At 39.5% G+C, this 26100-nt stretch overlaps 2 protein-coding genes across 3 annotated transcripts in view; both read left to right on the top strand.

Annotated features, from left to right (window-relative positions):
- Positions 1-9296, top strand: part of grik1a (glutamate receptor, ionotropic, kainate 1a) — a 37596-nt gene extending 28300 nt beyond the window's left edge. The window contains exons 13-17 of one of the 2 annotated variants that reach the window (XM_067608183.1): positions 26-243; positions 2291-2516; positions 4564-4814; positions 5699-5867; positions 7935-8026. In XM_067608183.1, the coding sequence (XP_067464284.1) occupies positions 26-243; positions 2291-2516; positions 4564-4814; positions 5699-5824 (821 nt within the window). In that variant the 3' untranslated portion in view covers positions 5825-5867; positions 7935-8026. Of the gene's footprint in view, positions 1-25; positions 244-2290; positions 2517-4563; positions 4815-5698; positions 5868-7934 lie in introns of both variants that reach the window. The other variant, XM_067608182.1, reaches the window with a different exon arrangement.
- Positions 9297-13121: 3825 nt separating this feature from the next.
- Positions 13122-26099, top strand: map3k7cl (map3k7 C-terminal like). The gene is made up of 5 exons (XM_067608180.1): positions 13122-13636; positions 15004-15085; positions 18864-18922; positions 21085-21200; positions 25181-26099. The coding sequence occupies exons 2-5, from the start codon at positions 15010-15012 to the stop codon at positions 25359-25361; spliced, it is 432 nt and encodes a 143-aa protein (XP_067464281.1). The 5' UTR covers positions 13122-13636; positions 15004-15009; the 3' UTR covers positions 25362-26099.
- Position 26100: the final 1 nt, after the last annotated feature.

Here is a 26100-nt window from a genome sequence, read left to right as displayed (position 1 = left end):
ATGTCCCCCATTACTATGCTTCCAGGCTCGGAGCTGATGCCTAAGGCTCTATCCACTCGTATAGTTGGGGGTATCTGGTGGTTCTTTACGTTAATCATCATCTCCTCCTATACGGCCAACTTGGCTGCCTTCCTCACTGTGGAACGAATGGACGCGCCCATCGACTCGGCAGATGACCTGGCAAAGCAGACCAGGATTGAATATGGGGCAGTGAGGGATGGATCCACCATGACCTTCTTTAAGGTACAATGGGTGTAGGCTTCTCTGCAATATAAGTATAACTGCATCTAATGTAGCTTTAACCTTTATCAAAGTCACAGCATAATAATGATGATACTAAACAATGATGAGTAACCCTCATCATTGTTTAGTATCATTTACAACATTAAATACAGAATACACTAAACTAAAACACAACATTTTTATAGTGTTATGATGTTGGATGTCTATGTTAAACATAGTCAAAGTTCCAAAACATGAGGTGAATGTATGCAAAATACTCCCTGCAAGTCAAAAGCCTGGGCTTCAGCGTCCCTCTCGTGATGACATCACATTGTTCGCGCATGCCCACAAACACCGTCTGTTCTGTAGCCTTTGTTGCTAAGGTTGTTGCTAGGGTTATTCCACAGGTTGTTTATGTTGTCCACTTGTATATTTCGGATCAGATTCAGGCTCGAACATGGAGATGTATTTGAGAAGTTTCTATTGGAAATCTGCCGAGGGCCAGCTGGCCAATCAGAACAGAGTAGGGTCATATGGAGACGGGCATCAAGGAGACAGCAGCTAAAATGGCCTGTTTCAGATAAAGCCTGAACTGAGGGGTTGCATAAAGGGCCAGTATAAGATAAATAAGGAGTTTTTTGAACTGCAAAGATATACAGGTAGAGCCCATAAATAATCGTAGATCTGGAAATGTGCATGATATGTCCCCTTTAAGGGAAACGTTGAAACATGAAATCAAAAACATACAAAGGCATTTAGACCTATAGCCCTCTATTATGAGTCTTCAGCAAAAGAGCTACCAATTGTGAAATGTTTGCTTGGTTTACAACTGTGCCTGTACAGTACTTTACATTAGATTAGGGATGTGCAGAGAGCTCAGTATTTGTGTTTGTATCTATATTTGTTGAGGCAACAAAATAATTAATGTTTATATTTGTATTTGTATTTGAATAAAAGTGGAAATAGGCATAAAAATCCAGTTATCCATTATTTATGCCTTGCCGAATAAGGTATTTGTATTTGGGCACACCCCTACATTAGATGCACATCCTGAACGTTCCACCTCTAATTCAATGAGTTGCATAATGAGCGAAAGACTTTTGAAGACTGCTGGAATCATAAAATATGTGATCAAACATGTTTTTGTAATTTAGCCTACAACCTAAAATTGCTCAGGTTTCTTCATATAAATCAACCAACATTAATATCAAACACTGATCACAATAGCCTTAATACTGTGTGCTCAGGACGGATAAATTTGTAGTTTGCTCCCTTGTCTGCTCAACTGAGTGAATTTACAAACCACTGTGTTGTCAGTCGGATTATGTTGTACATTTTAAACACTCTTTTGTAAGCGGGAGTTAGTGGTACAATACCTTTATGTTTAGAACGTCAGAATTGTAAGGATCCCCTCAATTGCTACTCTCATCATCCTGTAGCCTATCTTTGCTAAACATCTCATGAAAAAGAAAAAAAAATCTACAGACAGAAAGAGAAAAGAAAGACTTGTATATACTTTAATGAGGAGAGTATATGATGGTACATGGAGAAGATGCATGTTAAGACTATTTGTGTTTGTGTTTTTGGGTGTCTGTGTTGAAGTTGAGCATACGTTCATTTGTATTATATAAGGTATTGCTGCACCGATGTCCTTAGGCAGGTCTGCCACTTCCTTCCCCCACCGCCACTCGCTCTCCTTGCATCCTGGTGGCTCAGCAGGGGTGATCCATGCAGGGCTTTATCCTCCCAGATTGCAGCCAGTGATTACGGCTGCCTGGATAGGAAGAAGCAGGCTGTGTTGATGGCTCGAACAAATTGAATCAGCTGGGGGAGATTTAGAACACAGCTGTCCCATTTTCTCTGACTGAGCAAGGAAAAACACAGACACACACCCACCAAGACACACTCTAAGATAGATAGAGTCCCACACATCCTGCTGTTAAACATATATATGCTTATGATAATATTTGAAACATAGTTGAGTATATGTACTGTGTGTATATGTGCAGCCACAAACAAATGCATCAGCAGTTCTTGCCAACTTTTTCCTGTCTGGCTCCTTTGGCAGAAATCAAAGATCTCCACCTATGAGAAGATGTGGGCATTTATGAGCAGCAGGAAGAACACCGCGTTGGTTAAGAACAACAAGGAAGGTATCACACGGGTCCTGACGACAGACTACGCCATGCTGATGGAGTCCACCAGCATCGAGTACATCAGCCAGAGAAACTGCAACCTCACACAGATTGGAGGTCTAATAGACTCCAAGGGTTACGGAGTGGGAACACCTATAGGTAGGAGAGGATGAGATCAGGAACCCAACATAGATCCACAAACTATAAATTGTGGACATAGTGTCTGTCGGATCACTTTTGATGTATAGCATTACTCTGCAGTGCCATCTTTGTCACTTTTATCCATTTTTAATGTCTTATTAATGGAAAAAAATAAAATTAATTTTCAAAAACAACTCAAAACATTTTAAGACAACTCAAAGAAAAGTGAATACTACTGTGTTTTTCTGTCTTTTCCTCTGTAAATGTTTTTTTTGTCTTTTATTTCTCTTACACTATTCTCCTCCTTAAGTGTCTGTCTCACTCTAGAAGCAGTTCATTTTGATTTTTTTTTCCTTAACTGGGGAAATTTTGCTGAGCACTTCACTGAGAACATGTTCTTCCACCTGCATAGTTGTACACATCTGTGCCTATAAGCTGCCAAGTACAACAGCAGCCACTGAGCAGCTACAGGGGATCACTTGGGAGTTAAGGCTCAAGTGCACCACAGTGGAAATGCTGAAGGTGGGGTGGCACTGGGGTGTAAAAATGAAAAAAGAAAGTATAGAAAATAGCATAATACAAAAACCAAAAACACAAAAACCCCAATATCCAGCTTGTAGGCAGTATGGAGGGGGGTCCAGGGTGGCTTTACTAGTGATCAGACGTGTGTCAGAAAAAGTTCTTCCAATGACTTCATTACATTTGGATCAGGTGGTATTATCCACATAAAATTGACCCTGTACAGGTTCAGGCTCAGATAAAACAAATCAAGAACTAAAGAGTGAAACAGCGCTGACAACCTCAGGGCAGATGCAGCCGTGCCTGGACTGAGATGAGCCGACAGCTGAGTCTGTCCAGCTCTTTTCTCACCTGATCCACAGGTGCCGGATATTGGAAGCCTTGGAGGATAGTTTAGGGGAACCCTCTAGGACCAGAAGCCTCCTTGTCAAACCTTTTAAAAATGCTTTGATTCCTTTAACTCCCTGGCCCTATATCTGTCTCCTGCAGTACCTGGTCTCTGGTCTGTTTGTAACCAGTGATGGTTCTTTTTCCATCCCAAACCTCCCATATGTTGTTCTGCTGTAGTTTCCCCTCCTTCTTCCTGTAGCAATCCTTCCCCTGAGCAGTCTTCCCCCTCTGATGTTTCTGTATCCGCTTCATTTCCTCTCTATCCCCATTCCTAGAGGCTCATTTCTTCTCATTCAGAGTCTTTAGTCATGTAGGGTTTACTGTTTATTGAAACAGCGTAGTCTTTGTCAGAACAGTGTTATCCACACAGAAGTTAAATTACTCTGGTTTACATTCATCCTATTCATGTGTACTACAGAGCCTATCACAATCAGTCACCTCAAAACAATCTCATCTGTCTTCAGTAACCATCCACTCACAGTTATAGTCATCACAGGCTGCTGGCAAAAGCTCATTTATTAAAGGCTTTGGGCTTAAGGGCTTTGCATCACTAACTTAAGTGCGGCCAAAATGGAAATCTTCTTTAAGTTACTACAACATCAGTTCATACTCCAAATACAAGTAAATGCTGGCTTGTATATTATATTTAAGTCAAGTCAATTTAATTTGCATAGCCTAAAATTACAAATTGCCTCAAAGAGCTTTACAATCTACTCAGGATACAACCACTCTCTGTCCCTCTTCCAGGAAGGACAAACATGCAGTATATCGTTTTTAAAGCTTCAAAGAAATAGAGGCTGAATGCAGCAAATAACAGGCGATAGTAAAGATAGAAATATAAGCATTCTGAACACTGGTAAAAGAAGAAATGTGTGGGCTTATGCAAACCAAGCTCAGCATTGTTACTTCAAATTCACAATAATAAACATTACAAATGCAAATTGTAGTTTTATATCCTCGAAATACAAGTAAAGTCTTGTTTCCTGTCACGTACAGTGCATTTTGCTGTCGGAGTAATGGCTTTAATTTCATGATAAAAAAAAATGCTTGTGGTTCACTAAAACACTGTAAACAATGTAAACAGAGGGGTGCCTCAGCAGGGCTGCTCAGTACATCTTTATATTTGACTTCTGTGCTCTTTCCTCTTCCTCGCCAGGTTCTCCATACAGGGACAAAGTGACCATTGCCATACTTCAGCTGCAGGAGGAAGGGAAGCTGCACATGATGAAGGAGAAATGGTGGAGAGGCAATGGCTGTCCAGAGGAGGACAACAAGGAGGCCAATGCTCTGGGTGTGGAAAACATCGGTGGTATCTTCATCGTCCTGGCTGCTGGTCTGGTGCTCTCTGTGTTTGTGGCTATTGGCGAGTTCATCTATAAGGCCCGCAGGAACGCAGACATAGAGGAGGTGAGTGAGGGTGGGAAACTTTTGTTCTACTGCTTAATGGTGGAGATGGGAGGACAAATGACTGGATTAAAGGATTAAAGAATACACTCCGCTCTGAGGAAACTTGTGATGAGATCTTTGTTTCAAAGTATCATTGTTGAGGAAAGAATGTGGTTTAGTTAATTGTAGGTTGTTTCAAATCACATGAGAAAATTAGGGACTATTAGACTCTCACACACATTTTCAGAGGCTGAAGACAAGCAATGTTTTTTGTCTTTCTTTGTCAATTACTAATTAATATCACTTCTCACTATAGAGGTGTTTGTAGATGTTTGTTCGAAAAAATTAATTAGAATTCATTTAAAATCATATTTACACTTGCTGTGCCTGACAGTCCTACACAATAAACAGTGGGTTAAATATAGTAAAGAATTTGTGAGTAGACATAAATCATTCACTTGCTAGTATTTGTGTGACTTAATTCTTTCTCATATGTCCAAAATATGCCATCTATGATGGATGACACCATGCATGATGTATGTCATCAATAGTTGATTTTGCTTGAACTTGCATACTTTGGTTCTTGTTTTTTTATATCTTCTGTATTTTTCCACCAGTTTGTTTATTAAGCACAAAATGAAAATGAAGAATGTCTATCTCATTTAGCTGAGCATTAGTTCTATCTGCTTTTGAGAACAAGAACATCCCTTTACATATTGATATCAAAGGCAATGAAAGAGCACACGATTAGTTTCTTTGCTTTGCCTTTCTTTTGTGTTGTCTTTCATGCTATTTTCTTTTCTTTTTCAAAAAATTATATGTTGTCAGAATATGTTCTAACTTTTCTGTGTTGATCTCTTTTGTGTTCTTTCCTCCATCCTGTTTTCTTTGCATGCTCGCGTCAGGCATTTTGTTTCTTTTATGGGGTGCAGTCCCGTCAGTTTCAGCGGCGTGGCTCCACCTCCTCCTCTGGCACCTCCTTATCTACAGATCTGGAGAGCGGCAGGCTACTGGGGGATGACACAGAGTAGCCATGGCAGCACATTTACAACACATACACAGCCTAGACAATAGGTTTGTAAGACCTATAACCAGGTGTCCTTCTCTTTGCCCCTGTTAAAACATCCCAGTATACCTGCACCTGCATCACCCAATCCCATTTACTATTACCCTTACATTGTACCTTCATTATCTGAGCCTCATGCCCTCACTGCTTCCCTGCAAAATGTCCCTTTTTCTTGTGGTTATATTCACTTGTTATGTCAGTCCTGAGACAGCTCTCCTCTTATTTATGTGCTCTTGTTATATAAGGAGCACTTTACTCATGAGAGCCTTAAATTACAGACTTGTATAAGGGTTGCAAGTTGCAAGTACATTGTTATATAAAATGTGTGAGTTGTAAGCTTGTTTTGGGCTTTAAAATTCAGTATAGCTTGCAAAATGTAGCAGTCAAGTTTGTATAAGAAGTGTAGAGTTCTGCAGTGCTGCTCTGGTGTTAAGTAGTTTTTCTCGCTTCCACTGTTTGTTTGCTTTTTACATTTGGGGGCATTTTGACTTTATTAGACAGTAATAGCAGAGATACACAGAAGAAATTCAGGATGACATATAACAAAGGGCCCCATTTGGAAACAAACTGGTGACAATGTGATCATGCATCTTAACCACTTGGCTACCAGATACACCTAGCTTGCATTGGATAAGCCTTCCACCACCAGCCTACAAGTTGTGCTTCATTTACTGTAGTCTCAATAGACATTTGTGTATACTGGAGAAGCAGAGTTTGATTGCCTTTTGGGAAATCAAAAGATAGGGGAAGTTATTTGAATATTTTCCCCCTCATTAAACTCTTTGGTACGCTGGTGTGGTTGGCTGAAATTTGGATAACAGTGATGGAACTATGTGTTGGGTTAAAATGTCCCCTGACGCAAAACCAGGGCCAAAAGTAAAGTTGTAATTTCATAAATGACTGCTGGTGACTGCAGGCAATTTTAACTGAAGTAATGATGGATGGGAGCACAGAGGGATACAGACTTTCAAGGTCCTCACTGCTTCCCTGGACTGACCTTGTCATCTTGAAACATAATCCATCTGTATTTGATGTAAGATGTAAGAAAAACCCAAGTATATATTCAGTGAGTTATAGCAGATACTTTATTAACTATTACAAAGAGGAATAGTTGATACTACTTTCATTAAAGGATGTAAAAACTGTGCACATGAGATGCACATGTAAACCACTAAAAGAAAGATAAATAAATGAATAAATAAATAAGATACCTTACAAAAGTAAGGTCTGAGGTTGGTAAAGGTTTCTCTGCTGAAACTGAGTGTTACAGGTATTCATGGGAAACCCTGCAGGAAGCCATACAAGTTTGAGAAGCCTTAGGCATAGCCTAAGGATGAAAGACAAAGGTCTGGTCCATGGATGCAAAGACCAACAGATAAAAATGGGATGACTTTGTGCCACGAATAATAATTTGCAAAATAAATTTAGAGAGCACACCCTCCGGAAGAGAGCAAAATGAAAGGAAAATAAACATGATCGAAGATTAATGAGTTCAATGCAATGTATTATTCTGCAGAATCAAATAAGCCTTAGGGTTCTCATTTCAGATGGCCCTCTCTTTGATAATTTCAAATAATTACCATATTATGAATTCATGGCTTGCTGTATTAGGATGTTGCACAGCAAACACTGTCCTTCATCTCTTGTCTGTGTAATTGGATTTCATGATGAGACAACAGAGTTTACAAGTCTTTTACAACTCTTTTAGACAAAATTACAGTGTATGTGTGCTTAATCATTTCTGGTGTTTGTCTGGTGAGACTTTAGAGCTGACGTGCAGTCATTGGCTGTCTGCTCACATTCAGCTGCAGGCAAGTTCACTGACGCCAACTTGCAAAGCTGAATCAAATGTCATGGCCTTAGGTTTAAACTGAAATTAGTATAGCTTTCAGTCAATGGCGTATGCAATAATTCCCCAGTTGATCCAATTATGAAGCAGCATTCATTTGTTGTTTCATGTTAGCACGTTCATGGTCTTTCAAATAACAACATTCAGAAAAGTCATAATGACTTTATTGAAAATCAGCTTTATTGGTGTATTAACCCAGGCCTTTAATTTTGGTTCTCTTTTGCAGTGTGTGTCTTTTAGAGCATTGATGGAGGAGTTAGGTATCTCTCTGCAGTGTTACAAAGGCATCAGGAGGAGGTCAAGACCCCACAGCGGAGCAAGGTCAGCTTGCATCTTCTGTCAACCCAAACATACTGCAAAGAGGGAGACAGTGAGACGAGACTCCAGCACTTGAGCTTGGATCAAAAAACTGATGGACTGCTATATGAGCACTTCCTCCGATTTGTTTGTGAGCCACCGTATGTTATGAAGTTGTTTCCTCATCACCCCTGTCCTTATGCTGTATTTGTACGGATAATACATAAAGCATTATACTGTAGATGTAGTTTACAAAGTCTTGGCCTTGTATCAACATTAATAATGTAATGTTAAGACAAGTGATGACTAAGAAAATGAAAGCTCTCTCATAGTATATACCATTGCTGTTCCCTCATGGCTGTAGTTCACCGTTCTGAGCAGATTGCAGAGTTGACACTTTATAGATATTCCCATTGTGTAAATGCAAGACAACTTTACTGACTTTCAGAGTAAACCAATTTTTGCATTTTTTCAAAACTGCTGTCTGATTTGTTGTTGTTGTTGTTGTTGTTGTTGTTTGTGGTTGGCAGCGGTGTGTGTGCATGTTCCTTTGTGTACCTATACTGGCAGCTAGCTGTTCCACTGGCAGCTTGCAAAGTACCTTCAGAGCCTATTGCTGAGCCAACCCTGGCCAGTGAAGGGAGATAAGGACCTCTAAGGAAAGTCAGGAACACACCTGCTGTTTCATACCCTTCAAACACCGACATCACAAACATCAACCCTCCGCTCCACACGCACTCACACAGACACACATAGCCTCACAAATGCTTCTGATCATGAAATATTGCTGTCTGTGCACCAGAGAAAGGATATGATACAGGGAGAAGGAAAGGACAATAAATGAGAAACAGTTTTTTTTTTTTTTCAGTGTGTGAAATTCTCAGGAGGTCAAAGACAAAACACATTTCTGTGTTCCCCGGGGAATAACAGTCTTGTTTTTCTATAAATAATTTTTTCTTTTTGCAGTTGTCGAATTTGAAAGCCTGAGGGGTGATCTTGTCTCCCAGTAGTGACAGTGAATCCCAGTGGATGTGTGCATTCAAAAAAGTGAAAAGCATCTGCCACAATGGGGTTTTCTTCTCTTAACATACTTTACAAGCTTGGTGTGCATGTAATATAACTTTCCTACCAGCATTTTAAAGGGCCATTTAATTTATGATGTGATTATAATCCATGGACAGAGCCTTAAAATGAACACAAAAAATTTATAGCACATTCTCATAAACGTTCCATATAAAAAATCAGGTTTGTACATGCTGGAAGATGGTCAATGAAAACTTTATTTAAAACCCCTCTCCACTCAAAAATGTTTTTTTCCTCTTGTTCCTTCACTTGGATGTTTGAGATTCACTGCGCAGGGTGATGTATGTGCAGAGTTTGTTTTCACATCCATCTACTGAAGGGGGAAAGTTTCTCTGTTCTCACCTTAAATGTGAGGTTAAGGCATGTACCTATAAGCGTGATATGTGACATCACAACTAGTTTGTAAGCCAATCATGGTCCAGTATGCAATTAACACAAGTGTGATGTGGAAACTTGAAGCCTCCAGTGCACAAACACTGAGAATGACTGTTAGTGAAGTATGAGACGCCTTGTTTCCAGCAGTTAAACTTTTAAATTTGCATATTCATAGATTTTCCAATGAGGGAGAAGGAATAAATGTAATTTTAAGGATTTTTTATTGAGGTACTTTTTATAGTGGGAAAAACTACGTCAGACACATCACATCAATTATTATTCAAAGAGTATCTTTCATGTCTGAAAACCTGTCTGGCGGGGATCTTTAAATTTGATTTGGTTTGAGTAATTTACAATCACTCATTTACTTTTATTCACTGCATGAACAAATGATTTCTGTTTTTCACAAATCTAAACACGAAGATCTATCACCTGACCGCAGTATATATATCACATCGGCCTTGACCTCTGCACTGCAGGTAATCAGAATGAGTAATGAAAATGTTCTCAGCAGCCTCAGCACAATTACCTCTCTGCAGCATGAATAAAGAGAACATCAAGGGCAATCATCACTGAGTGACTCACACACCCCTACTGGAATTTGAATTGAACTTCGTTCATCAGGACCTGTTGCAGCATAATCAACTCTGACGCCTGGAAGCACACAAACACATCAAGTTGACGTCTCTGCGCAGCAAACAACCAAATGGTTGTAATGACATTCATGTTTTCATTAATCCTACGTCCTCCTCACTTCTACTGTGTTCTGTGTTTCATGCCATATTAGGAGCTTCCACATATCCTCACGTCTGTTCCTTTACTCTGAAGCTGACCTCAAAGTAAAATAAATTAATCAGTGAGGGAGAGGAATGTAAGAGTTCTCTTATGCTCCTTGTCTCTCTGCCACCTCTTGTCCAAACCTTTTAATCTCTTCTCCTCATCAGCACCTACTTTCAGTTACTCTGTCCTCCCCTTACCCTCTTATTGTGCACTCATCCTGTACTCTGTCAGTGGACTGGATGTGTACTGGTGACATATATCATTTATCTTGTTCTTTTGGAAAAGCCTATTGATGCCAGGTAGCCAGTATTCCTGACTTTCTGGAAAGAATGCCATCAATAAAATCAGAAAACATTCAACACACATGAATCGACAAACCAAAAGTTGGTCAGAAACTAACTTTAAAGGGAAAGAGAAAAATGAGAAGGACTGTTAATGTTGCACTTTAAGTATTAAATCTTAATACAATTCATTATCAATAATGTCAGGACTTTCAAAACTAACCTCTGATTCCCAACTTTCGCTGGCTAACGCAATGACATTTCAAACAGGAAAGAAAGAAAAGAAAGAGCAATGAAACACTTTATAAATGACTCAAGTCAGAGGTTTTGTTGTGACATTTCTCTCGGTGGATTGTGTGCACTGGTTTGTGTGCATCCTAGGAGAATTGGACCAAGCTTTTCTTAATCTCTTCATGTAATGACTTTTCTCTTTTTTGGTATTTAGATTAATTCTGGGATTGGGCTCAGTCCAATGTAATAGCGTTTGGTTGTCTCTAATCTTCTAACCCCATAATTCTTAATCAAAACCAAAGGCCGTATTTATTTATTTATTTTTTATCATTATCTAATCCGTCATGAACGAGGCCATGGATTACAACTCTGACCTTGGCATCCTGCACGGCTGAGAGGGATTCTGCTCCTTCTTACTAACCTAGGATGACCTCACCTGAGCAACATTCTGTTGTTGAGCAATGTTTCTGTCTTCACCTCTGTTCAAATCCTTGTTTGTTTCACCCAGATAAAGTATTTGTTTAATTGGTCTTGAAGCACAGAGCCTTCAACCTTGATGGTGGTGGAGAGGTAAAAGAGAATTGTGGAGAGATAAAGGGATAGTGGCATCTGTCTGTTTGTGCCATCAAGAGACTAAGAGAGTCAGAGATTATGATCCATACTTCTATACCTCTTGCACAGATGAAAGGAAAGAGATAAAAGAGATAAAATCCCAATGAGAAAGAGTGAAAGCTCAAAAAGCCTGTAGTTGTTGAAGGAAAGTCAGCAAAGCAAAGAAAAATTAAATATGGACAGGCTGGACTTTATGACCCTGTATAAAGCCACATGCATTATGAAAATACATTTCACAGGAGAAAGCACTTTTACATTTCTTTACATTATATTTACTTATATCCAACCTTGTTTGTACTGTATCTAAGAAGTCCTACCTCTCTATGTATCTTAAATCTACCATTTAAACCCTTCAAACCTGCCAAATCTGGTTCATGTATCACTACACAAGGCTCTCAACTGTATACACAAGTACATAAGACTCAAATCTAAACTATGACTCCAGCGTAAGAGACCTACGGATGTTTGAGTGTGTCCCATCCATCACAATGAGATGAACAGTCCCTTGGGCCGATAAGGCAGGTCTGTGTCAACAGCCTGTCAGTGAAGACAAACGAGGAGAAGGGGGACTCATGGAGGTGCAGAGAATCATTTATCTCTCTCCCTCTCTATTTGTCTCACTCTCTGTGTCTCTCTCTTTCTCTCCTACAGCCAGTGCAAAACCAGCTGAAAAGCCTGGCTGTATGTAATTCAGGGGGAATGCTGTCATCTGCTGGTGTGCAGGTGCAGTGGACTTATGGATATAAAAGTACCAATCATAGCCATAAATCAGAGCATGAACAATAATTCTGTCAGAGAACCACAGGACTTAATTAATGTTATTTTTTATCCCTCTCAGACCAACATCCTCATATGCATAATGTCAGTTTAGCATCATTATTACTATGATGTTCAGGTCTACTATGAATTCTGGTCATAAGTATTCATGTCAGCCTTACATGCCAGATGGAGGGCAGCTTGTGATGCCTCTTCACCCAAGTTTCAAGTGGGGGATTTAATATGTGGAGTGACTAATGGGGAGTAATCTCTGTTTTCAGCGTTTTTCAGATAATCCCATGGGGTTTTAAGTGGCTTGTTTATCATAAAAACAAAAAATTAAAAATCACAGAATTTAGAGATACACTGGGCAGCGATGAAATGTAAGACATCCTGATGTATTTGAGGCTGAATTAACCATGAATCTGTATAATCTAAGTGAGGTACATTCTCGCAATTTAGTAGCCTATTATACTTCCATAAAACTGGGGAATTTGCAGAGACAGATTGAAAGAGAAAACGAAAACTAAAGCAAAAGAAGCAAAGATATCCTGACTTTTAGTATCTGGTTGTGCCAAGCTCCAAACATACTGCACATTCCTACATTTCCCATAATGCAACTCCATTGTGTGTTTTCATTACTCCCTGATGATAATTTTAAAGAAAGCTCAGAAATCATAGTTTTCACAGGCTCAGTAGCACTCCCCCTAAATATGTAATCTGACCCTCATACGTAAAATCGGTGATTTTAAAAATCCACCTTTAAGTGCCCCTGTCACACTATTTACCATTATTTAGATGTACGACCATACTCCTCCAAGCATAAAAAGTTTACCATCTGAAATAGGTGGCATTGCCCACTACATCCCCCAAACTACCCCCAGAGAGATAAACAGACATGGGGATGCTCTATTTTCTTCCGCAAGAGCTATTATAGCACGAGATATTCATTCTGAGCAACTGCCTCATTGCACAGCTATTGCAAAGCCAAAGACCATCCCAGCGGCATGACCATGTCACTCAAAACAGTGCTGCAGCTATGGGCATTTTTGCGGGCTAAAGTCATGTCATCTGAGACATTTAATTGGGCCCGGGCCGCCACAGGGGGACAGCGGACGGCATTCCTCTACAGCCTGCGCCCTGTTGTGTTGCTCTTTGCCGCGTGGCTACAGTACGTGGATAACATGCCCATGCCCACGCAAACTTGAGCTGCCGGAGACCCCTCTGACTGTAGTGAGAGAGTGTAGTGGACGCCTCGGGTAAATGGTGGAAAACGTCTGAATACAAAATCATACAGCTGGGAGTCTCAAGAGGGAAAACGGAGGTCAACTCTTTGGAGAGGTAGTTGTGCCATCTTTGCTGGATCGCGCAGGAGCGCAACGGCTGAAACGACATCAACAGTGGTCCGGCAGGGGAACAGAAAACAATCAGCATTGAGGACGTACACTGCTACCTGATTTTAAACTTTATTATAGCCTACGGCATTTCCTGGGTCGGGTTCGTGCTGCTTCAGGTAACGATGACCTGTTGGATCCTTTTCAGCTACCCAGTGCATGCTGAAAGTTGTCCATATGTGTATGGCATATAGTCAGTATCATAATGTGGTTTAAATACATTATCCGCAAGGGACAATTGAGCTGTCATGTTTCACTTACTGATACAGTCATATTGTCAATGTTTTCATCACTGATTGCAACCTCAAACTTTGAATATTTGAACTTTCAACCTTTTTTTCCAACAATTTGGAGAGACATTACTTTTATTATTCAAAGAAGTGTAGAAGGTCATTAGCTGTGTGAGACAGAGGGTTTACCAGGGTTAAAGCAGGCAAATGCCCTGATATAAAAAGCCTGTACCTTCACTGGCAGGGGGGCATGTGAAATCCAGACCTCAGAGCTAGTCTGTCAAACCTCCCTAATTATTTAATCCCACTGCAACTCTAAATGCATGATGAAACTGGTGGCTGTGTTTGTGTGTTCACAAGGCTCCATACTTTCCTAGTTGTGGTTTAATCATGGTCTTAATCAAAGGGTCTGCAGGCGATAATTCCAATTGAACACTGCACCTGCTGAGTCCAGTGTTTAGTTTCTCTGTCTGGTTAAAATTGCAGTCAGAGCTGCAACTAACGATTATTTTCCCAATCGATTATTCTGTCGATTATTTTCTTGATTAATTGATTAATTGTTTAGTTAATGAAATGTAAAAAAAAAAAAGTGATAAAATGGCATGCATTCTGAGAATTTTTCTTAGAATCCACAGTGATGCCTTCAATCTGCCTGTTTTGTCCGACAAACAGTCTAAAACCTTAAGATATTCAATTTATTGTCATACATGATAAAGAAAAACAGCAAATCATCACATCTGAGAAGCTGGAACCAGAGCATGGTTGGCATTTTTACTTGAAAAATGACTGAAATGATCAAATAATCAATTGTTGCAGTATTGTATTTCAAACCTGTAATTTTTGCCCTCCATGTCAGATTGGACACCACATACACATCGAATTAGGGTTTTTACTAGTCTGCTGATTATTTTTTTATTAATTGATGGATTGTTTGTCCATAAAATGTCATAAAATAATGAAAAATGCCTTTCACAGAGTCCTAGATCCATCCTCAATTTGCTGTCTGCCAACAGTTCAAAACCCAAAGATGTTAAATTTAGTCATAAAGCATAGAAAGAACCACAAGACATCAAATTTAAGAAGCTGGGAACAGTTAATATTTGACATTTTCTTGATAAATCACATAAAGTATTAATTGATTATTTTAATAAATTCTCACTTGTTCAAATCATTTCAGCATCACATCATCGTTCATCTTTCGTGAGATTCTTTTGATTGTGCTAACGGCTCTGTTTTGTACCTGTTGCCTCATGAAGGGATAAATGATCACCTCAACCAGAAGAGTGTCTCCTGATAAATCTGAAGTTAGAATCGCCTTCAGCCTCGACAACACATCAGGTAAACACAGACGCTACACAGTACACACACACACACACACACACACACACACAGCCATCTACACACACCTGTCTTCCTGTGTCTCAAAATCATGGTAACAACTTATTTTGAGTTTAGTTACACCAATTACTCAATTTATCATTTAACACCAGATGAAGCCTCGAGCTCTACTCTCACTACATTTCCAGTATGCGTGGAACACATGCGCGACATTCCTCCCACCAAAACAGACCAGGCACAATCTGCCCTGAGCAGCCCGCCATCCCCCACCCCCCTCCACCTCCCTCACACCCTATCACTTTAACTGTGTTCATTCTTCTACTCTGTAGCTGGGACAGGTGTTCCATCTATTTCTGTAGGACCACAGCATATTAAAAACTGCACTTACAAAATGCACCCTCTCAAACATTTGCACCACCTGAATTGTGACTATCACAATACAAACATGCATACTTCTCTTCATCTCTCCCAAACTGTCCCCCTCACTCCCTCCCTCTCTCTCTCTCTCTCTCTCTCTCTCTCACACACACACACACACACACTCTCAAAGGTTTATCCTACCTATGGTTCTAGGTGCTGTCTGTCAGGATGTTTTACTGCAGTGGGGCCAGGCACTGGGACAGCAGCTGCAGCTATGCAATGGCAGAGTCAGGTTTCCAATCTAATACTAACAGTGTCCTGTTGCCTGATTCACTGTTCAGCTTTTAGAACACTGGCCTATATTTATAAGCAGTTAACACTTCCAGTCCTACTCCACCCATCTCTGATCCTCCTTGTCTTACTCTCAGGAAGTGAGATGAAGGGCTACAGTAGGAGCCACACACTCAAAGCCGACTCTGAGCAGTGATACATTCAACTCCACGACATCCTGCTTGTGCTATTTTTCATTTAGCTGTGTTCTTTAGCTTTTTGCTTGCTTTTTCTACCCTTCTTAACAGCTTCATTCACACAATTTATATGTATTTCTAATGAGTTTTTGTGTAGTTATGGGCTATCTGTACAGGGCCTGCTTTTCTTCTAGATGGTAGTATGCCCTCTTTTAGTTTTAGTTGTGGCTCCAGAGCCGTTAAGGCACAATCTGACCCAAACCTCCAAAATGAAACTCCGGATATTCCCCAGACGCTGATGTTGTTTTCTCTTTGAACTCGTGTTTCTCAGCAGGGGGGACTGAGAACTGTGCTCCATGTGTGGATCATCCTCTAGGCCCTTCGTGACTTCATGCCAGGCATAGTTATAACCCCACACTGTGTCAATCCTAAGCATGAGAACTGTATTTATTCCACATCATAATTGGCCCCATGGCTGCTGACTGGCCTGCTAATACTCCTGCTTTTAGAAGGTTGCATCATCCCAGGATTCTCCACATGTGTTCCACAACTCCAGGGGGACATTACTGGCGAGGCAGAGGCTGGTGCAGACAACCTGTCTGTTTTTGTCTGGCCTGTCTGTCTGGCTGGCTGCTTGTCTGTCTGAATCCCTATCTGTCCATACATCTGGCCTGTCTGTCCTGCAGTATCTGCTCACTGTGTTTGTCTGCTCACACGGTTGTCCCTTTGTATTCTTATCTTGCACGTCTTTCAGTCTGACAGCTCATTACTGCTGTTCAGGAAGAGGACATGGCTCATTTATAAGTGTAGCACTGTGTTGCTATGTTGTGGTGTCATGTAAGAGGCTGCTATAGTGTTTCATTCTTGGCCATTTCATGAGACGGAGAAAGGCATTAAAGCAACTGCCTGTAGGACAAGTCACCTGGCTGTACGTGAAGAGCATACAGCAAACAATATTAATTGTGAAAATATTCTAATTCAGAATACATTATACACTATATGTTGATTTGTCAAATGAAGTTGAGATCATCCAGAAGGGTTAAATCAAGAGTAAAAGTGACTCTTAAGGTGTAAATGACCCTACAGCGGTTAAATACCTGGGGCTGCCCACCAGTCAGTCAGACCTGAAGAAGCCTTTTGGATGTGGGGTGAAATGTCTAAGAATCTAAAACAAGTCCAGCTGACTTACACTTCTGGATATACAATGACCTGGATGATTGAGAATCTTTACTTTTTAAATGCACAATATGTAATTTCTGCTGCTAGGGGTCTCTCAATCAAAACAATAACAAAAGACAGAGTGTGATGATGGTGTAAAGTAGCGTGGGATCATGGGAGTTGTTGTCTTCATTGTTAAACAACCAGCTTTTCCGGGTTAGGATTTCTTCAGTGTTCATCATTCAGGATGTTTTTACTGGGAGCCGAATTATTCGTAGAGGTCTCCTCTTCTCAAAATAAACAGATCCAGTGATTACAACAAGTAAAAACACTGAATAAAGCAGTTTCACGTTATAAATCAGTGTTTCTCCGACGCTGTTCGGTGGACACAGGACCTCTGGAATGTGAGCCGAGCTGCTGTTAACGGTTGCTTAGCTTGTTTCTCTGATAACTTAAGATACAGAAGTTCAGCAGGTTTTTACCGGGAGCTGAATTACCCTCCTCCTCTCCAAAACAAACGTATATGGGGAATAAAACTGGTAAAAACACTGAATAAAGCAGTTTCACGTTAAAAGCCAGTGTTTCTCCGACACTTTGGTGGAAAGAGGACATCCAGGAGGGGCTGCTAGCCGAGTTGATGCTAATGTTTGCTCAGCTTGCTTCTCTGATAACTTACGATCCAGACGTTCAGTGACTGAAATCCTGCATTCAGTTAAAAAAATACAATTAAAAACAACCAAGATCTAAAAAAAGTTATCATAAAAATATGGCTTTAAACTGAATAAAAGTCGATTCATGACAGTTTCTGTTAGGCAACCACAACACCAAGGTATTATTTTGTATGTATGTACTCTTTGGTAGAGGGCTTTGTAGCAGACAACCACAACGCTGATGCATGTATCTTGTGTGCGTATACTCTTTGGTAGAGGGGGTATGATGCCATTGACAGCCGACCAAATGAAACGGACCATTACCTTGATTAAGATGACTGATTTCTCTGGGTTTTAAAATTGTTGGAAACATTTGGGATAATGTAAGTGCAAAATATATAACATAGGTCTACTTGTTTTTAGACATTTTGATGCAGAATAGTTACATGATATAGCTTTAAATGGTATAGTAATGGTTTCCTACATTTTAGGCAGAGATTCATTCAGCATGTAATGAAAATCTTTTTTGAGAGTTAAAGCTTGTTGGTAATCCATCACAATACAAGTTTTGATGTTTTTAATGCTGAAGGGCAATCTTATTAAATAAAGAAACCACAGAATTCACATTGTCCTTCAACAGAAGCAGTTAAATAATAAATTGTTGCTTGTTCATTCTCCTAGTTTTAATTTTTTTAAACAAGGTCAACAAACAAGAAACTTTTTGCATTCAATTCCCAAATGCTTTCTGCAATGTCTCTAATATGTTTAAAGAAATCCCTGTCTGCAACGTGATCTCCATGTGATTATAACCTAAGTTTGACAAAGAAAAATTCACAGTGATCGATTACCTGTCTAATGCAGGTTTTAAATTTGCCGGAGGATTGTCATAGAGCTCTAAAATGAATTGAAATTATGACTTTATGGAAGGCAGGTCTCCAATCTAAAAACATATTATATGCAATTAGTAGTAATACAAAACTATCAGAATAGTAAGTTAAACTGTATAATTATATAACAATTATATAACAATATTATGTTTTAATATGTCATAATTGTATTGATTCATTTGTAGCTCAGCATTTAATGTTATCATTTTTATAATTGTCAGTTGTGTTAACTGTATGATGTGTCCTGGTTTGATAGATGTAAAAGATGTGGAGGACCTCTCTCAGACTTTCCCGGATCTTGAACAGCGATTACAGGTATGCACACTGTAGCATCACATTACATTAAATAGACACCTTGTATCATTGGCAGAGCAGCAGAAGGGAGGAGAGACAGAATATAGAGGAGAGGAGAAGGCAATGACGTTCAATTCACAGAGTTTTGCATTTCATGTCTGGTTTCATGTGTCTGTTTTTCTCCGATGTCAACAGATAGTCAGACAAGGCAATATCAAATTAATTCCAGCTTTTCCACCATATAGTTACAAAAAAAGTCTTCTATATTAGGAATACACGTGATAAGCAATGTGATAAGCATATAATGCCAGTTGACAGTGCATTGATTACAGTACTATGCTCACTTTGGGAGACAGGAACACTATATTTCTCTATAAAACCGTTCATATGAATACAGAAGCCCTTCACGGTTAAATAGCTGTTTTACAAGTAAAATGCTGTCAAACCAATTTTCAAAAAATAATGATTTGTTTCTGTGCGTGATATTGTCATTATTCCATAAGAAACATTTGTGAGGAGAATAGTTGTGCTTATATAGAAAGGACCAACACATAAAAGCTTATGAAAGTTGGAGAGTTTGATAGGAAGTTTACAGACAGCATAAAGGCACATTATTAGGGCACATTAGGCACAGTAACTTTGATAATATGGTTGAATGAGGAAAAATCCAAAACGGTAAGACTTCTCTTTGTTAAAGACATAGACATAACCTCCTTGCTTAAACAAGAGCTTTTATGTTTGGTGACTTCAAGGGAGGAAAAGACATAAGAGACTCTTGTTTTTGTGTAATGAGCTTCTCAAGCGGCCCACATAGCCATCAGCCCACTGGGATTTCTCCTGTACTCCTGATGGCCAGTCCAACTCTGCCCCAGGATGACGACGGATGCTGACCGGCCGGTCATCTCAGGAGTTGGCAGCTGGCTGCTAGCAGCTGAGATGACCAGCTGGCACCCGACCAGTGGCTCCTCACATCTCTGAAAATGTTAGAGTAAATTTCCGAATAAGCATTATTCGGATAAACTGACCACATTTTGGGAATCTAAATGGTTACTTTCTTGCTGAAAAAATATTAAAACTTAAAGTGACATAACAGTCCTACAGCAAAATTTACAACAGCTTTTGGCCTGGCTCATAATCTCCACCATCACCGCCATTTGGTGCAAAATGTATTCTGGGATACTTGGCTGTGCCAAGCTTTGGCGGCCTTCGGCCAACCAATGGTGTAGCTTCATTACTCAGTCAGTCAGTCAGTCAGTCAGTGAGGGACAGACATTTGGGTTGGTAAGGCTGGCCCCACTGTTGTGGTCCAGCCAAAAAATAGCTGGGCAAATTGAGAGAAAAAGGAGATCAAAAATTAACCTCATTATAAAATAAACCTATTTTTCTTTAAAGCTCCATTATATTTTGGGTGGAAGCTGAATCTCAAGATTCAAGATTCAAAGCTTAGTTTTAGTTTATCAATTTAGTGTTTTTACTCATTGTGTGCTCACTCTGCTATTAGTGTTGTCATTGAATTATCCTTCAGTGTGTGCCAGTTCCAGGGTTATGTAAACCACATGTTGTTTTAGAGTATCACATGAAAATAGTAGTAGCAGGCCAATGAATGAACAAGCATACACTGTACTATTATATTATATAAAAAGAAAAGGCTAACAGGTTTAGTCCAGCAGGTTATTGTGATATGATTTGATTTGATTCAACCTTCTGATCTGGAGTCATACGTGCTATCATTGCACCACAAGGATTCCTACTTTGTGAAATAAAGCATTTATAGTTGTAGAGTAATATGGAGATAAGTCACTTAAGGTCTCACTTGCCATCATTAAGCACAGTGATGTCATGGTGTACTATTAGTAATATTTGCAGCACATTTCATGGACATTCAGACATTACTTTAGGAGATACTTTGTCATGGATCAAAGCACCTGGCAATGTTGGTGAGTCAGAGGGTTACCAAAGTCATCAGGGATTAGCCTTTTCCAGTCTTTTAGCACAAGCTGTGATTAGAAAAATTATCAGGGAAAGGGGAATTTACTGATTACTAATTTTTTTTAGATTGCCATTCCAAACAACTGGTCCAGGTGTGCACATAGATATAGCTTGTGTGATATAACCCTCTTATTGTTTTGCTTAATATCTTATAATAATCCTCATCTAATACAGCATCTCTCTGACCTTTCCAGCCTGTGCCCCCCTGTGTGTCTCTGAGGGAGAGCGTTCAGGTGTACAAGGATCACTGCAGGATGGCGAGAGAGTTCCACCAAGTCAAACATGAGATTGCTGTGCTTGAGGACCGCAAGTGAGGCCCAAATAAATTATCTCCATATTATTGATACTTGCACTATAAATTGTTTTGTTAAAAAAACACATGGAAGATGTTGTGGTACAATGGTCTGACTCCAGATCAGGAGGTTGCATGTTTAAATGACATCAGGATTACATGCTGAAAGCATGTTTTAACTTATGCACTGGCAGCTTTGTCTGTAGTCTTTTTTCCAGAGGTGGCATAGAAGGCAAAAGGAAAAAGGCTTTTTGACACTATCAGTAAAAATAGCCTTTTAGATATGAAATTACTTTCTAGATGGAATACTATTAAATAATACTAATTCAAGAAAAAAACAAATTAACAAATTATAATGAAAATAGATTTTTTTTTTTTACATTCACTAGGTGTGTTTAACATGTAAACTTAAGAGGTTTAAGGCCACCCTTGCTAAAAATTTAAGCACTTATAGGACTGCAAGGCATTTTGGTTCAAAACGTCCACTAGATGGCACATGTTAAAAGCTTCCATACAGCATTTAGCGCATATTCCAGTGAGAGGATTACCCCAAAGATAATATTTGAACAGCTGGTGTGACATTGATTTCAGATCAGTTTTTTATTGTTATTGTTTTTAAATTAGAGACAAGATCAAGCATGTGTGACAAGTCAATGTAAACAGGGATGAGTGTGTTTATGAAGGCCGGATGTACTGTACACTGGGTTTCTCTGGTTGATTCTGGATATCAGGAGAAAGTAGCACCACTGCTAAGATGAAAATTACACCAACTGCAACCCTAATTAATAGAGTGACACCTGCTGTATGCTTTAATGCGCATATGTACTGTATAAGCTTGCACATAAGCAGGGGTGTATAACACACACACTGTCCCCTGTGTCCTCAGCAGCTGTGGGTAGTCTTAGCAGAGGGATTTTCAAGGCCCTCGCTGTTACCCCACCACCACACCTACGCACACAAACAGACACGCACACACACAACCCACACCACTTGGCAGTTCCTAAATAGAGAACAGGAGGCAGACTCTGGTGGGATGAGTGCAGCTTTGAGTTTCGATAAGGAACGTGATGAGTCAGTACTGTAGAAACTCTTAGTTCTCTCTCTTTACGCTTTCGCTGATGCCCCCATCCAATGACACATACACACAGTAAATCGGACACACGCATTTACAGTAAATTGGTGATGGGCAAACCATACAGGCTTTTACCCCGATACTAGAAATATATTGTAAGGTATTGATACAGATAAATATATTTCCATGGAAGAGAAGATGTTTTCATATTTTATGCCTTTTGTCACCGTTCTTTAACAGACGGGCATTACGCAATCAAATTTTTGTTACTTCCCATATGGGGAGGATTACACAGAGAGAGAGAGTGTTGTGTTTTGCCTCATACAGTGAAGTGTTGACAACAGGAACAACAGATTGAGTAGGGATTTTCCAAAATGCACTCAGTCTTCTTTTGGCCAGAAAAAAACAAGCTCATAGCTCTCATCTGTATCATGAATATGAACTCATATAACTATCTAAGTCCTCTAGTGCTCATGACCTGAATTTTATGCCATAACATAACATTAACAAAAATGTTGATTTTCTCAAATTAAATAAGTGAGTTCAAAAAAGTCTTACTCAGACACTGAAATTACTCTGAAAACACTTGATGGAGTCAACCCTATGACTGCTTCCATCATGATACAAAGAGATTGCGCAATAAATACTCCCATTGTGACATCACTTTCTTTTAAATCATTAACTTCCCTAGTGGAAGCTATTTGAGATGGTTTCAAATCTGTTGAGTTGTGGTCTCACAGTTGGTGTGAGAAATGTAGAATTATAATGTACAATTTTTTTTGGGATTCTCAGGTTTCTGGATGGATTCCTTTGAACTGAAAAAGCTCTCTTCCCCTTTTCCGTTCTCTTTCTGTCACACAAACATACATGCTTCAACTTGCATCTAACAAAGGAAAAAAAAAATCTGTGCAAAAGTAATGCATCAGCACTAGTAAGCTTTTACTGTAAATCTGCCATCAAATTGTGAGAAGCTGTGCTCTGAATGCAGACTAATTACGTAACACCACAAAACACTTAAATCATGACTGGGAAATTGTCGATACAATAACTATACTCCCATCCCTTTGTGTTTGAATATGTGTGTGTGTTGTTACTTACTAAATTCATGACTAAAGTTAGATTCATTGTGTCAGTTCAGATGCAATTACCATTCCTGGAATAGTAGGGAAATGTGTGAGAACTGGAAATGGATTGAGATACACATATCGTAGTTTCTAGTTCAAGTTTTTTTAAAGATCATTTCAAATGAATAGTCCATTGTGACCAACAGTTTGATTACACAGAAAAGACCAAAAGTTCATGACATGTCAATCTGAACTCAACAAATTGATCCTTTCCATATGAATATAAGATTGTGGTTACTGTATTAAATGAGAAATGTGATTTTTACTAAAAGTTCATTCATTAACTACTATATTACAACATGAGAAAATGAAATCTTGTCAGAAATTTGATTTCATAAATGAACACTTATTCAACATCAAACAGAATGACTTCTATGGTCATTTTTCTTAATATATGATTTTTATCTTTTAGTCAAGAATCAAAGGTACAACCCAAGATCCAAATCTAAACAAAAGCTCCATTACCAAAATTTAAAACACTTGCAACCTGTTATCACTGGCATCATATTACAAACTACAGAATAGTATAGAGCCAGTATAGTCATCGTCTTTCATAGTTATGTCATTAAAGCTTCACACAGCCTTTATTGTAGAATAGAGACTCAATTTCATGTTTGTTGATGCTGCTGTTATGTGACTTGGCACTTACCAGCTGTAATACAACACTGACATTCACACACTCTCGAGCATGAGGACATGACACACACGTTGTACACATACATGTGCTTACGCTGCTTTCCAAAGTCCAAAGGCTGATATCTACCCAGAGTGCAAACTCATTGTTAGGGGAAGCCAGGTCATACCAGCCTGGTCTACTTGCCAGCCAGGTCATACCAGCCAGGAGAAGGATGGGACGGTAAAAATTATAGTTAGTTATTTCATACACAGATAAACGCCCAACCCACATTGGACTTACAAGAACCCAAAGTTGCAGTGGTGAAACATGTACAGGACACCCAACACTTAAATCATCATATAATGAGAAATAAAACATGAAATGGACTTTATCCTCAGTCTCACCTACATCAAAAAATAACAAACAAAGCCATTCCTCTTCATGTAGACCAGTAAACCTGCCTCTTTAGATAGCTAATGGTCATGTATCTGAGCACTGTACTTACAAAGATCTTTGAGATTTGGTTAAATTCGGCTTCAAATAAGGTTCTACACTGTAATAGTTATTCATGAGGGTTCATGTATACTACATTATGGTAGTAATTTAGGTTTTAGGATCAAACTTTCCTTATACACAAGGTACATTTTTGTGCTGTAATATTCATGATGCTGGCCCCAAAATGTCATTACCTACTTATTTCAGAGCTTTGTTGCTTTATTTCTCATCAGCTAGTAGTATTAAGTAGCAGTAGTAGTAGTAGTACTACTGCTATTAAGTAGGAGTTTCTGTTTTTCCCTGGTCAGCCACTCCTGTAAGTTTACATTGTTTCAATGCTTGGTTTCTCTGCTTTCTTCCCAAATTCCAGAGACAGCTGGAGATTCTAAATTGCTCATAGTACTCATGTATGTGAAAGATTGCCTGGAAAAACACCGGTGAACTGGGAAGCTGTTAGGGGTGTTTCCCCTCCTCCAGTCAATTGTATGCTGGGATGATGTCCAGCTTTTTACAACATCTGAAAAGGATTAAACAGGAAGAGATGGCAAAATAATCAATGCCACAGTCAATTAATTGTAGATTTTGAAGAAGTACTATAATGTTTTATGCATTCTCCTGTGAAATTTATTTGAAGATAAATTTAAAGGTTTGGCCCTGCTGCTAAAATCTTGATCTCACTTGTTCCTTGCAGACGTAAACTGCTGGCAGAGCTGGTGGAGGATGAAAAGGTGGCTGTGGAGATCGCCCGTCTAGAAGAGGAGTTCCGGCGTCTCACAGAGGAGAACCGCAACTTGGTGACTGTCCACAACGAGCGTGCTCAGCAGCTGGAGAGGCTCTGCCTGACCAATCAAACGAGGCAGGACTCCTCGTGACCTCTGACCTCCGCAGAACCTGAGACCTCCAGACATCCAGCTGACATCAGGCCAGAAAACCAACCGGAAATCAAGTCTCAGCTAGAGCTCATTCTACACAACTACAGTCTGTGAATCAGTTAGTTACACAGAAAGGCGCTATGTTTTTTTCATATGTCACTTGTATGAACCACAGACATAATGTCATCATCAGTGTGAAGCTGTTATAGACCACCTTTCTGGGTACTGTTATGTTATTATGTGATGTTGCAGAACTTTCCTGGTCGCTACTGCAATACCTCACAGTATATATTCATACAAATGTCAGCTGCTGTGAATGTGACCAGATATTCTGATATCTGTCTCAGGTCCTGTGGAGACTCAGATTTTTTACCTGAGGTCTGTGGAGGGAGCCAAAGGTGGTATGATGTGGTCCAAATGTTGTATTTTAAGGAGTGTTTCCCCTCCCTCTCCCTCTCAGCCGTGCACCCAACACCACACTTGCCCGTCAAGTTCCTGTTATGGTAAAAAAGGAAATGAGATGAGTGTTTGACACAGTGTCAGGGATTGGTAAATTGTAGCCATTTGTGAGGAACAGCATTTCGCAATAAGTATCTGCTGCGACACAACACTGTAAGAGTTGTACATTTTTTTGATGTAGCATGTCTCACACACCTGTAGAAGGAGAAGTATACAACAAGATAAACTGTTGCTTACAGCGTCCGCGTCTATTAATAAAATGCGTTTTATTTAACACCAG

This window comes from Thunnus thynnus, chromosome 13 (genome assembly GCF_963924715.1).
Source record: "Thunnus thynnus chromosome 13, fThuThy2.1, whole genome shotgun sequence".
NCBI classification, from domain to species: Eukaryota; Metazoa; Chordata; class Actinopteri; order Scombriformes; family Scombridae; genus Thunnus; species Thunnus thynnus.
This window is presented reverse-complemented; position numbering and strand designations above follow the sequence as displayed.